This window comes from Artibeus jamaicensis, unplaced genomic scaffold (assembly GCF_021234435.1).
Source record: "Artibeus jamaicensis isolate MK-2021 breed Jamaican fruit bat unplaced genomic scaffold, CSHL_Jam_final contig_718, whole genome shotgun sequence".
NCBI classification, from domain to species: domain Eukaryota; kingdom Metazoa; phylum Chordata; class Mammalia; order Chiroptera; family Phyllostomidae; genus Artibeus; species Artibeus jamaicensis.
Genome location: NW_026521936.1, coordinates 4,977,114 through 4,991,562, shown reverse-complemented (window position 1 = coordinate 4,991,562; position 14,449 = coordinate 4,977,114). Strand labels below are relative to the sequence as shown.

The 14,449-nt window shown below is 52.8% G+C and overlaps 1 protein-coding gene across 4 annotated transcripts in view; it reads right to left on the bottom strand.

The window, feature by feature from the left end:
* The window catches only part of DPP6 (dipeptidyl peptidase like 6), a 532,157-nt gene that overhangs the window by 88,504 nt on the left and 429,204 nt on the right, over positions 1-14,449 (bottom strand). For all 4 annotated transcript variants that reach the window (XM_053671913.1, XM_053671915.1, XM_037131931.2 and 1 more), the window contains exons 6-7: positions 13,276-13,328; positions 10-91 (exon numbers count right to left, since the gene is read on the bottom strand). In XM_053671913.1, coding sequence (XP_053527888.1) covers positions 10-91; positions 13,276-13,328 — 135 coding nt within the window. The remainder of the gene's footprint in view (positions 1-9; positions 92-13,275; positions 13,329-14,449) is intronic.

The window sequence follows — 14,449 nt, the reverse complement described above, 5'->3', positions numbered from 1 at the left end:
TCTGCTTACCAGCTGCTGCCCCTTGGGCCCCCACCCGGCGTACTGGAGCTTCGCGTTGCTGACCTCCGGGGGGTCTAGGCTTTGAGGGTCCCTGGAAAACAGAACAAACAGAGCGAAACGGTGGGGAACAAGAATTAAAGGGGCTGTGACTTAACCCTCCCACTGAGCGTGGCTCCCTCCCCTTCCTCTGCATCAGAGTCAAGGGCTGTAGTTAAATAACCCGCCTCCAAGTCCACCAGGTTCCTTTGGATGCGTGTGCGTCACCTGACGGCGCCCAGATCCACCGACCCCCACACGGCCGACACCCACCGAGAGGACACACAGGGGAGTCTGTGGATCAAGTTTGAACATATTCAGAACAGTCCGAATCCACAGTCGAAATGCATAGCTCTGCAGCAATAAATCTTCATAATTCAGATCTCCGTCTACGGCTTCCCTGGAAGATGGGTTTTTGTTCTGGTTTTCTAAGCATAATGCCAGGCCCTGGTGACTTTCTGAAATGAGTGGCTTTGAGGACAGAGTCAACCTTTTGGCTTGTGTCATAGCTCTCCAGAGAGAGAGAGAGAGAGAGTAATAATGATTATCTATATATCTGTATCTATAGTATCTATATATTATAGATATATACATAAGTAAGAGAAATATTTTTTCCTTTCAAACATCGCTTACATTTTTTCATTCTTAATTTATTACACGCAAAATACCACGCCGACAAGATCCTTCCTATGTCCTTTAAGGGTCCTAATGAAAACATAAAAAAGAAATAACCGACAGCTTTATAAGTGTCAGCTATTCAGGATACTTTGTAGCCATGGCCGTCTACAATGTACAGAGAAGACTCTGCTCTTGTTGCTTTCAAAGACGCGTTCCCCACAAAGGGCTCTGCCCGTGTTCTGCAGGACAGGCCGGCCTCGGTCAGGGAGCCCCCTGCCATGCGGCCATGAGGCTTCTTAAGTGGGAGACGCAGCTACAAATGTACTCCTTCATCTGCAGAGAGAGTGTGATTGACGGCTTTTGGGAAAGTAGTTGCTGAACAAGAGAGACAAGGCGAGAGTGAAGGCAGGGGAGGTGGGTAAGGACGTGTGGATGGAGGGCTCAGGTCAGTTGGAAATTCTAAAGTATATGGTTCACGGTCCTGCTCGGACGAGAGGGAATCCGCCTGAGTTGAAAGCCCGGGGAAAGGGAGAGAGTCTGCACTGCCCAGTGGTTTCAGATGGTGGTGTCCTGGGTGTGCCTTGGCCAGGGAAACCGGGAGGTGGGCGGGGGGAGAAGCACAGGGTGAGGGGTGACAAGGGCAGGGGCCAGCTGAGAGCCCCGGCAGCTGGGGGAATAATGGATGTGTAACAGTCCAGGTTCCTCAGGAACTTGAGCAAACCCTGCCACGTGTATGATTTTACCGTCTGTTATTTTCATAAGTGAGGCTGACATCCTCCCTGATTTGTGCAGGGGAAGGGCTCCGAAGGGCGACTCAAGATGCAGGAGTGAGGAAATAAAGGAGCGATAAATCTGACTGCATATAAATTTTTTAAAAAGTGCATGATCAGACATCACAAACAAAAGACAACTGAGGGATGGGGAGAAAACATTCAGAGCACGTCCCGTGGACAACTGGCTAAGGTCTCTACCAAGTAAAGAACTCTGAAATTAATGTTGCAAAAGGCCAAACAATGACAGACACGTGAGGAAAGGCGCGAACAAATGAGTCTCTAAAAGGACATTAAAATAGCCCTGGGACCCATGAGAAGGTCCGAGACGCAGGCAAAACTGGAGAAACGCAAATTGAAACGGTACCGACTTACTTCTTATCTGTGAAACTTGCCAAAAACAGACACACAAAAGACGGCAGGAAAAGGACGACATGGACCGTGGCTGCGTAGCTCAGTTCGTTAGAGTGTCGTCCCAAGACACCAAGGTTGTGGGTTCAACCCCCAGTCAGGGCACGTGCAAGTATCAACCCATGATGCATCAACAAGTGCAACAACACGTCAATGTGTCTCTCTGTCTGTCTCTCTCAAATGAATAAACAGGAAACAGTATGACGTTGTGGGGGGTGAGGCTGTGGGAGATGGGCATTCTCATGCTTTGCTGGTGGGCATGCTAATCGGTGTATGATCCTTTCAGAGGGAAATCTGGCAATACCTGATTCAATACACACTTAACTTTGAACCCAGACCACACCCTAGAAGATCCACCTCTCCTGATACAGAAACACATGTGCAGAAAGTTGTATTCATTGCAGCTTTGTAACTACAAAGTATCAGGAGCAACGTGTGTTGAGGAAATCATGGCACGACCATGCAATGGAATATTATACAGCTGTGAAAAGAAAGGGAGGTCTTTATGAATGGATGACAGTGGTTCCCACGCCGGAGCTGTGCAAAGCCCCCTAGTGTGAGATCCATCACGTAAGAAAGGGATATAGGAAACCACACACACATCTCATTTGCGAATAAAAGAAGTCCAGGAAGTGCCACCCAGAAACCAGAAATTGGTTATGCACAGGGGACAGTGGAGAGAAGGGGTGTGGGGACCGAGGTACCTGGAAGGAGGGAGGAGTCCCATTTCTCTAGGTGGATTGTTTTGGTATGACATCCGGTTTTAGATTATAATAGGGTTTTATATATTCTTAAAACACCCCCCAAATAAGAGAAACAATGAAAGACAACCGGGGTGTGGGGGAACTCAGAATGGAGTCGAAGTCCTAGCAATAGGACAGAACCCTATTACAAACAAGGCATAATATCACATGGGGGGTGGAGGAAGAAATGAACCAACTTAAGAAATTTCTGAAAACCGTCTTTTGACAGGATTCCACAAAGCTGCAGAGAGGGGAACTGCTGATGTCTGGTGAGTCCGTGAGTTTCTCCAAGGGGTGGGCGAGCCATTCTGAAATGGCTTCAGGAGTGCGCTGGGGTGAATGAACATACATGTGGATGCGTACACTGGAGAGAGAGGGCCAGGTTTCTCACTGCTGGGGGATAAAGTCAGGACGGAAAGGACAGTCAGAGTAAACCTGAGGGAGTTCTATCTGCTGCCACTCACCGAGCTTCTGTAGTGTTTTCTGTGGAGCATGCACTCCCATCAGAAAAGAAATCCTGGGAGTTGCCTCCTCCAGGGAGACCACCAGGACTGCTCTTGGCCCTGAGCCCAAAATGTGGTTCTTTGTCCTCAAACAAATTGAAATTTTCAGGTGTGTGTGTGTGTGTGTGTGTGTGTGTGTGAGAGAGAGAGAGAGAGAGAGAGAGAGAGAGAGAGAGAGAGAAAGTATGTATTTATTTATTTTGGTGTTGGTTTGTCCTCCCTCCTTTCTGTGTCTCTTTATTTATTCATTTACTTTAAAGAATCCATGACAGGCTCTGTATGAATCATCTCAGGGTGGAGATGAATTGGTAAAAAAATGATTAAGGACAAACACAATTATCTGGACTTAACTCTGCCTTGAGATAATCATGCAATCCATTCAGATTGTGCTTATTTGAGCAATAAACACACAGGGCATAAATCATGTTGCATTTTGAACAGTGAATTCATGTTGGAAAGTTTACTCATTTATCTTCCTAAGCTGGGGTAAGGGATCCAGAAGTTTCCCAACAAACACAGCCTTTGGAAGAGAAAAACTAAAAGCTTTTCTGGTTCCTACCCTTTCATGGCTAAAGGCACCAAAAAATAGCATTTTTAATGTCAAATAATACGTGTTTTCTGAATCTTCCTATGCTCTGAGCATGGTGGCCAGTACGAAAATGTGAAAGACCCTGCCAGTCCTGGCAGAATATCTGATGCACGGCAGAGGTGCATACGTATTAGACGAATGCTGGAGAGAGACGGATGGGTGGATGAATGGAAGGAGGGTGGACGGATGATGGATGGATATACGGCAGGGGCGTCAAACTCATTCTTACCAGGGGCCACAGCAGCCTCTCGGTTGCCTTCAAAGGGCCGAGTGTAATTTCAACTCCTTAACAGTTAAGGAGTAGTTACACCGATACAGTCCCAAAATTACATTCAGCCCTTTGAAGGCAACCTCTCTTTTAAAAAAGAGAGAGAGAGAGAGAACAACCCTGAGGAGCCATACAGGATCACACCTGCGACAGCTCAGGTAGGGAACCAAAAATGAGACGTTATAAAACGCAACTGCTCTGAAACCGTAGAGAGGACAAAACCTGCGGAGTGAGAATGAGTCAGATCTGCCAGCTAATTAGCCAAGGACGACCTGGTTTAGTCGTAACAGTCCGGTTTCTGAGCCGCATTTTTCAGGGCTGACCTGGGGAAAGGTCCCCCCTCTTGGACAGGGTCGGTGGGGGTGGGGTGGGCAGTTATTTGAAGGACACAGACCAGACACCCAGGGAGACGCTGACCAGGCAGAGGTCAGCAGCCAAGTTCACAGGTCTCCCCAGGCAGGCAGACGTCTACAGTCAGCTTCCGTCCTGGCTGAGGAATTCCAGTCCTGGTACCGTGGGGGTTAAACACCAGAGTCCCATCCGCCCTGGAACTGGATGGCTTTTCTGCTTTAAGAGGTGTTATCTCACACTCACTGTTGGGCTGTTCACGCTGGGGCCCCGGAGGGGAGAAGGTGGGTGTGTTAGTGCACCGAAAGCCGCTCCGAGCGATTGAAAAGGTCAGCCCGAGTGCACACTGTAGCCAGAGATGTGGTTAAGATGTAGCGAACGTGGCCTTTGACTTGGCTACTATTTACTGGTTTCGCAACGTCTGGGTTTGTGAGGAAGGGGGGTCTGGCCCTCTAAAGCGCTCCTGAGCCCAGCCCTTCACCCTTGGTCTGGGCACCTCTGTCCCCCTTGCTGGGGGCAGAAAGGGCAGAGCGCCAGGCTGGGGCACATGAGCCAACTTCCAGTCGGGATGAGGCACAGTCTTTGCTTCTAGTGGCTCCTTCTTAACCCGGGCACTTGGGCTGCGGCGGCAGTGTGCCGACCTTGCTCCTTGGGCTGCGGCGGCGTGCCGGGGTCTGCCGGCTGACCGAGCTGAGTCCCCGGGGCGGGGGCGGGGGTGAGTAGCCCTTGTGCCCTGTCTGCTGAACATCATCCCTTCTCACAGGGGAAATCCCACGGCTTATGGTCCCTTGTGCTGCCCTGCATCAGCAGCTGCGTGGTGCGCCCAGCGGTCAGGGAGCAGCCAGGACCCGCGGCATCCTGCACGCCCACTGCCTCCCCTGCGGGGCCAGCACCCCTGCCTCTCCTCTTCTGGGTGTGGTCGTCCAGTCACGATAAAGTCTGAGAGCCCGGGACGCTTCCTGCCTGCAGAAGTTGCCGGATGGCCTCAGCCAGGCGCAGGGAGCCCCAGGGTTGGAAGGCAGGCTTCTCTGCACAGACCCTGGACTGTGATCTGGGTGGGGAAGGCTCCATGCTCTTCCTCTGGCCTTGAAACAATAGGCAGACCCCTTATAGGACCAAGTTAAGCCCCCTGGACACGCAGTTTGGGGTCTGGCTCTTTCTCCAAGAGATATGGTTCTCAAAAAGAAATCCCCTCCCCTCCCCACAAATCTGTCCAGTGTAGGAGGTGGGAGAGCTCTGAGCCCCTCCCGGGGGCTCTGCCCAGGGCTGCAGGCTCACCGTTGCTTCAGCACCTTCCGCTCTGTCCCCGATCCCCCACCTCCTGTTCCCATTCCGGCTGACACTCACTTCCTCCACAGACCTGTCACTGAACCAGCGCTCCCAAGAGAATACTTCGAGGGACGAGAAATGCGCAGTCAGGCTGGATGGCAGGGAGAGACGGCCCAGCGTAGACGGACACGCACCCTGGGACAGGCATCTACACGGGAGAGGCCACCAGCCACGTGTGGGGATGGATGCATGTCGGGGGTTAAGCAACCCAGCTCTACGGGGCTATGGATTTCAAAAAGGGGGTCTAGCCCTGACTGGTGCAGCTCAGTGGATTGGGCACCAGCCTGCAAACCAAAGGGTCACTGGTTCCATGCCCAGTCAGGACACAGGCCTGGGTTGTGGGCCAGGTCCCCGGTAGGGGGCGCTTGAGAAGCAACCACACACTGCTTTTTTTTCTCCCTCTCTTCTTCCTTTTCCTGCTCTCTAAAAAGAGAATAAGTAAAAAATCTTTAAAAAATAAGAAGGGGGTCTGAACGGACCCACCATGGTGGCTAGCAATGCAACGGTTTATCAAGCTACACACCCATCTCTGAGCCACTCAGCAATTCCACTTCTAGGTGTTTTACCCCCAGAACGACAACGCCTGCCTGCATGACATCCTGCCTACAGACAGACAGACAGACACAGCGCTTTGCCCCCCGGCAGCCCCAGGCTGGAAACAGCCCCTACAGCACATGGTCAGTGCGTGACCGACTCCTCGCTGTCAGGACGACCCACAGACAAATGCAGCTGCGTGAGTGACTCGCAAAGCAATCCTGCTAATGAAGAAGCCGTGCTCACACGTGAGACTGTGAGCATGGTCCCTTAGAAGACATCCTAGGAAAGGACAGACATGTCCTTGGTTGCCGGGGACAACCACGGGGGTGGAGGAGGGGCAGGGTAGAGTATCTCGGGGAGACGGAAGTGGCTTCTATACTTGGTTGTAGAGGTGCTTCTGGCCTGGCTCCCATCGCTGGGCACTGACCGAAAATGTGTCGGGGAGAGCCGGGTTGTGTTATGAGGCAGCTGTGCTCAAGGACCCTGTAACTGCCACCTGCGATCTGCAGGTGCCAGTCTCTCCGCCAGCCCCCACCCCCATGTCCAAATCCCCGTGTCTTTGTCAAGGCCACCCCTGATGCTCAGTCTAAGCCACTGTCCCTGGGGTAAATAAAGCTGGGGGGAGGGGCTTCTGTTGAGCTTTCTGTAGGGACCGTCTGGGACACAGAGAAGAGAGAACAGTGATGTAAACGCAAAACAAACCAGAAGGGAAGGAGTCGATGGTCTTCCCACTGTCCACTCGATGGCTAGCAGAGTCCAGGCACACTCCGGCCGCTCAGTGATGTCACAGTGGGAACAGGGTTGCGGCCCACACTGCAAACACCCAGGCGGTACAGTGTCCCAGGGTGCTGGCCAGCATGCACGGGCACTGCTGTGTAGCAAAGGGTCTCCTCCAAACAGGTGAGCACTGGCCTCAGGGGATGCAGACAGGTCCTTCTCAGGGGATGGAAACCTCGGGCCCAGCGGAAAGGGCTCCGCAAACGTGTGCCTAATTTTGTGATTTACAGACAGCCCTGGGATGCTTCAGCCACACAGATGGGTGACTTCCCCACCAAGCCCACTAGGGGGAGCCCAAGTCCAACTGCAGTCTGGGCAGACTGGTACCCAGGCTCAGGGCAAAGGGGGGACCCACTCCACCGCCCTTCCTGGGTGCGTTTTGATGAGGAAGGAGCAGACCCCAGGGGGGCTCCTCCCTGTGGACTTCCACACGACAAACCCTGACTGGAGATGGTTACATTTGTCTCCGAGGTCACCATTAAGTGGTCGCCTGCCTTATTTACTGCGTCTGTCGACAGGACGTGGAAATTAATGTTTCAGGGGGAAACTTTTGTCCCTGTTCCCACAGACAGAAGGCTATTCCTCAGCTTCAATGACAAGCCCAGGTGTCACTCAGCGATGACAGTAAATTAAGGAGGGGCGGGGCCAGCTGACCCCAGCTGCAAACTAACTCTGTTTTTTTCTTTTCTATCTTCACTAGAGGATATGCTTGTCTTCTCTCTATTGCCTTTAGACACAAAGGAAGGGACAGAGAGAAACTTTGATCGGTTGCCTCCCGTACATGCTCAGACTGGGACTCAAACTCGCAACTTAGGTATGTGCCCTGACCAGGAATCGAATCCACGAGCTTTTGGCTCCAGAACAATGCTCCCACCTGCAGAGCCACCCGGCCAGGGCCGCCTGAGCGCCCCACGGAGTCCCTCCCTCACACCCTCCTGTGGTTGGTCTGGGGCGAGGCGCAGGAGGGAGCTTCCTTCTGCTCATCATTGCCTCATTCCTCATCACTTCCTCCACCTGCCAACCGACCCCCCGCAGGAAGTCCCCTGGGCGGCAGGCATTGCAGGGACAGGAGCGAGCATTGGAGGGTCCTGACGTGTTATGCGTGCTTTCACCTCGTGTTCAAACGAGTTTGCTTGTGTGAGAATCTCCCTGATGCGCCAGGAGTCCTCAAGGACGGCAAGTGATTCATGGGGATGGAACGCTGGGGACTGTTCCCCGGGCGTGTGGCTGACAGATGACTGTCCCCCGGGAGGCTGAGCAGGGCCTGAGGTGCAGCCTCTTTGGGGGAGGGGGTTGTGCAGTCTCGCCGCCCGCCGCCCTGTCTAAGCCCCTCCCCCCGAGACCCCTGGCCCTGACACTGTGAATGAGGGACAGTGGTGTGTGCCTGGCAAGTACACGTCGAAAACACTACTGCACATTCTGTTCAGAAAAACGGTGCCTTGGCCATGAGGTCACTTGCAGTTCAGCACGAGAGTAAGTGACAACGTGAACTGAGAAGGATGGCCCCTGGGGGTCAGGTCGTGGGAGAAGGGGCTTCAGCATTGGGAGCGGGAGGCTCAGGAGGGTTTGGGTATGAGATGCAGGACCAGGGAGTTTCTGGGCTGCATCGGGGTGTGGAGGAGAACGGAGGGAGGGGAGGTGTGGATGCCCAGGGGCCCGTCCTGCTTGGGGGCATCAGTCGGACACCCAGTAGGCGTCTTCCTCCTCTCCGGCCCCAGGCATGGAGCATGGCCTTTCCCACAAAACCGGGCTCTGGACTCCCTTTGTGCCCCAGGAAGCCATTACCATCCATCTGAGTTGACATTGAGGTTGAAATGCATTTTCTGACCAAAAGCAAGGGGAGCGTGGGGAGGGGCAATGGGTCCGATTTGGCCACATCACTGTCTCGGTGACATCACAGATGGAGTCACTGCCCTGGGTGCTGGAATTCACCAGCTCGGTGTCCCACAGCGCTCCCTATGGCCTCTGTGTGAACCCCTTGGGCTGGGCATTTCGTATGCACTACACACATGAAGTGACTTTGTCCACAGAAGCAATGGAACTTTCCTGAGATGGCACAGGCAGATCGGCAGATGGGGAAGTTACTGCAGAATCTATTTGATTCTAAAGCCCATGTTCTCGTGGTCAAGCTTGATAGGAGTCCGCCTCCCTTGCCCCACAAAGAGGCAGAAGGAGAGAGAGAAGGGGGCCAGGAGGGGAGGGGAGGAAAGGGAGAAGCAGGGGAGACCGAGCCTGCGACCTGGGCGCTGTCCAGAGTGCTGAAAACACGGTGAGCCGGTAACAGCCAGAGACACAGGAACTAACCTTTTAAAAACATCTCTTTCTTCTACATCTGGGCTTCACCTTGGTACTTCCCCAGGGCATACACACCATCATGTCCACGCAACCTCTTGAGGCATACACGCTCCGTGGAGGCCAAGCGTGTCCATCTGTGTGCAAGGCCCAGAGGCAGCATCCCAGGGGGAGTCACGCAGGAAGAATGGGCTGGGAAGGACCTGCACTCCACCTGGGCGGGGCGCTGTTTCCGGGCCTGAGAAATCTCATCCTGCCCCTCCTGTGAACTTGCTACTTTGTATCTTCCCCTGCACCAGGCTCAACTCACAACAGGGCACAGACTGCCTGAGATTTAATTACAGGGATGTGCAATACAAAGCAGTCTTGAAATCAGTCTTCATTTCCCAAGACAACGCCAGCTACCCATGATCGCATGTGGCTTCCACCCTGACGGGCCGCCCAGACCCATGGGGCCACGACTCCCCACCAGGCTTCCTAATTGAATCACGCTGCTAAGCACCCCTTCCCTTCTGCCTACCCTGAACACAGGCATCAAACTAATTTGAGCCTGCCATCTTCGTCTGCTCCAAGTGCTCAGCACGTTCTTCCTGCAAAGACAGGTCACGCTGGGGTGGCATCTATATCCTCTGTCCTCAGGGTCACCCAACCTCATCTCTACCCAGCCGTAGTCCCAGCTGCACGCCCCTGCTCCCGCCTGGCCCCCCAGGACCTCCTGGAAGACTCTGGCTCATGGCAAAGGCCAAGCCTGTTTGATGATTTCCTCAATGCAAACTATCTCCTCTCTGCCTCCATCCATTAAAAAACCAAAACAAAACAACCTCATCTGAGGAAACTTCCTCTAAGGATCCGCGCACACCAGAGCGCCTTTAGGAGAGTTCTGGAGACCACAGCTCTCTCTTCTTCTGCGCTCGGCGTTTAAAATACTCCTCCAAGGCCCTAAATGACATGCACAGACCCGCGTCTCCTCTTTCCAACTAGATTTTGAACTTCTGAAGGATGGCGACCATTGCTCCTGCTATTCCACACAGCATTTTGGTCAATATTTGTTGACTTTGCCTTTCCTGCTTCCATTGCTGGCTCGACAGGGATGCTTGCAACGTAATTGCAGCAGGTCAGATTGAGACAAGAAATAGTGAATATTGAGAACTGTGGATGGTGGAGGCCGCGGATGGCTCTCTTAAGAGAGACATGAAAAATCACATGTAATTACCTGAGCGTCATGGAACAACCCTTCGCTTTGAGGAATTAGGAAGGGGGTTTACTACGCAGTATATCACGCCTTTCCTTGTGACAGAAAGGGTTTGAGCTGCCTAGAAACTAAAGCCACATAATGTTTAATTACGAGACCACAAATATACATTGGCCTCATACCACGATATTAAAAATTAACATTCCCATTTGTTCACTAGAAGCACAATTCTCTGATGTCTTTCGGATATATCATTCTGCTTAATTCTTAAAATGTGCCTATAAGGTGGGCATTGTTGTCATTTTTCTTAAAATATGGAGCCCTGGCCGGCTGGCTCGGTGGGTTGGAGCATCATCCCAATACAGCAAAATGTTGGGGGTTCAATTCCCAGTCAGGGCACATGCCTAGGTTGTGGGTTCCATCCTCGGTCGAGGTGTATATGGGATGCAACTGATTCATGTTTCTCTCTCTCTCTCTTTCCCTGGTTTCCCCTGTACCCCATGCTGACCTGTCCTGTCTGCCACCTGCTTTAGCACCTGCTGGCTGACATCAGAGGGGTCGGTGAAAAACACCTGAGGACCAGCGGCTCCCCCAGGTCAGAAACCCCTTGCCTCGTCAAGAGAAAGAAGATTTGCCAATGTTTGGGAATCACTCAATGGCTCATCTCCCAAAAGCAATTTTGGGACAAAGAGGGACAGGGACTGCGGATCAAGAGCCATTTCTGGATACACGGCGTCAGTTACATGGTGGTAGCGAGGGTCCCTGACATCCTCACCCACCAGACAGTGTTTCCGGTCAATGTAGCCGGTCACCCGCTACATCTTTCAATCACCCCAGTCCTTGGAAAGAAAATATATGAGCTCAAGGATAACTCTGCTATTTATGGCTACAATGTAACCCAGCGATTTCCAGCCTCTCTCATCACCAGGCACACATACACAACTCACTAACATTCTGTGGCGTGCCAAAAAAATTCTATTTTTTGTCAATCTGACAAAAATAATAGGTATCCTTTTGATTCGTTCACATTGGACGGCCACCATTGTGTTGGCTGTTGTCATCTGTTTTTTCATTGGACAATCTAAGGGAGAAGAGGTCAGTGCCCCTGACTGAATAGCCTAGCACTGCATGTTTCAAGCTTTCCTGTGGCACACCAGTCGACAGTCCTTGGTGGGGGACTTATTGATGTCACCCAAGGGGCCGCTTTGGGGACACGGGGCTCCGAGCCAGCCAGGCAGCGGCTGGGGTGCAGCTCTGCTGGGGCAGCTAGCAGGGGTCAGGAGGGCAGTTCATGTCCCGGCGCCCTTGCTGCTGGAGATAAAGACGCTGTTCTTGCAGGGTGCGGGGGTGAAGGTACATGAATGTCAACCAATAAAAACGGTGGCAACGATGATCATCATGATTATTTTAGAAATACCCAAAGTGATTATTATCTGTGGGCGTCCCGCACGGGGGACGGTAACTGTCACCAGGTCCCCCCCACAGGTCATTTCATCCTCGGGCACTCCCCTGGTTTGGTGACCCCTTTAGCTGAGTTCTCGGCATCTGCTTCTCCCAAATTCCGGCGGGGCAGTCAAACACTAATACTGTATGGGAAGCGTAAAATGCTGGTACATAGTTTGGAGCTTTACGAATTTATATGAGGCAGCACGGAAGAGCCATCATCTACCATAAATTGTATTGTTCCCAGAAGAGGCAGATAAATCTCGGGGCATAATTACACTCTGCTTGTCGTGACCTTTGAAGATGTGTATCTGTTTGAGAAATAACAGAAGGGCCGCTGCTGCGTGGCAAACGTTTGGAGTTTCGACTTGAAATACGCTTTCGATGAAAAATGGCTGTGGACACTGTTTCTAGTCTCGTGGGCGGCCGCCAGTCCTTTGGGCCCGATCGCTCTCGTGGTCCGAAGGAGACTAGGGACCTGGGAACCGCGTTCTGCCTCGCGTCTGCGGGAGCCCTGCATCTGAAGGCCCAAGGAAGCGGTTTCCTCCCTGTGTGTTTCCCAAAGCTCCGCCCACAAGCTGCCCGAACCGAGGGGGGAACCGGGAGGCTGCAGAACAGAAATTCGGTCTGGGAATGACGCTCTCCCATGGACTGGTGCTCGTTGGAACCCCAACCCCAGCTGTTTGTACGAAATGTTTGCGGGGGCCTCCGCCTAGTACTGCAGACAATGCCTGAGCACCTCACCTGTCCTGGGACACGGAGAGGAACCACGGAGGGTCTGAGGGAGGAAGATGGGCTGAGGAAGAAGAAGGTGGGGGGCGGGGTTACAGGAGGTGGTGAGGGAGAAGGAGGAAGAAGGAGGAGGAGGAGGAGGAGGAGGAGGAGGAGGAGGACGGGAGAAAAATAATAGAAACAAAAAGGTTAAAAAGCCACCCCTGCCTTATGTCCCTGGTTCTGTGACTATCTCTCTCTCCATGTGTCCTGCTCACCCAACGGCTTCACCGAACTTGAACCAGGCCTCACCGTCTTTGGGCTCCAGAGACGGTCTCCCCCAAGACAGGTCCCTGATCACGCATTTTTGAGAGGCTGCGTGAGCTCAGGGTGCCACCCTGTCATGTAGGGAAGTCTCAGGGCCAGTCCCACCTGCGTTCCTGCAGCTGGTGACGAAGCCCAGGGGACCCAGTAGGGCTGGGCGCAGCTGGTCTAGGAGGGGGCTGCCCAAGGGGCCAAGTGCGGGACTCAAGGGACCTGGGGAGGAGTCCCAGAGGCCCCATGCGTTGTCCCCACTTCGAGCTGTGACAGTCAAGGCCCCTGCTTCCCGCCCCTAAACTCCCAACAATTGAACAAGCAGCCAGCGTCCTGCCTTGGGCGCTGTTCTGCAGGGTTCTCGTGAAAAGAAAAACAGAAGAACAATCTTACCCGTGAGGGATTTTGCTCAGGACATAATATCCAGTGTAGGAGTGTTGATGTATCTGAAAAAGACAAAAAACAAACAAACAGAGTGAAACAGTGTGGGGACAGAGCAGGGTGGGGGCCCGGGGGCGCGATGGGGGTTTTCAGGTCAGTGACTGGGAACAGAGCACGCGCAGTGGAGGCCCTGGGAGCAGGGCCTTGTGTTTACCTAGGAAGCTCATTTGCATGCCCTGTTCTGTTTTCTCCCTTTGCCCACTGTTTGCTGGAGGCTGGGTGTCATCTCCATGGCGACCTGGCCAGCGATTAAATCAGGGGCCCACAGTCCAGCCCCGTGCCACATAGTTCAGAACTAATGAGGACACTGTGGCCATCAGAGGCTGACAGGGACGCATGCACTTGGGGAATTTTCTGTAAATTATGACAAATTCCACAGTGTGTCCTTGGGGAGTGGCAGTAATGGGCCGAGATGGGATTACTGGGCCCGTGGCTGTGCTTCTGTGTAGTCAGATGTTCGGCGAGTTTTAGATAAATGGACAGTTCATGGCAAGGCCGGGGGTGGGGGGAGGGGCATAGCTTTCAAAATGAAGGTAACAAAATAGCCAAAGAGTGTTTCCCTGAGTCCCGTAATCCTCCCAATCTTGGCTGCCCCTAGGAATCCCTCGAAGACCATGTTTCTCCCCCCTTTCCCGGTGTAACTGCTGCCAGTTGGGGCCGAGTGTGGGTGAGTGCTCAGGGACATGCCTTGGAAGTCACCCTCCAAGGACAGGAGGTGACACACAGGACACCAAAGAAGAGAGATCTCACATAAAGCACGTGTCCCAGAGGGGATGAGTTCGGGTACCAGGAAAACTGAGTCTTCGGGAATGTAACCACAACCCAAGCGAGATTTGATCTGAGGCTGTCTCTCTCTGAACACACTGGAAATTGCCCGACCGGCGGGTGCATCTCCTAACTCTCAAGTTGCAAGTCCAAGTTGATGGACTGAAAAATCCAGGATACCAACAGATAAGATACATTAGGCGAAGTCAGGAACGCCCACTATCTCTCTTGGTTAAAGGCTTATTTCTGTAATTTATGCAGACATCGCGATTTCAAGTCATTCTCTGCTCATGCCATCCGCAAACAAACACCAACACTCATCCCTCTGCGTCCCTCTTTAGATTCGCCAAGTGACCCTCAA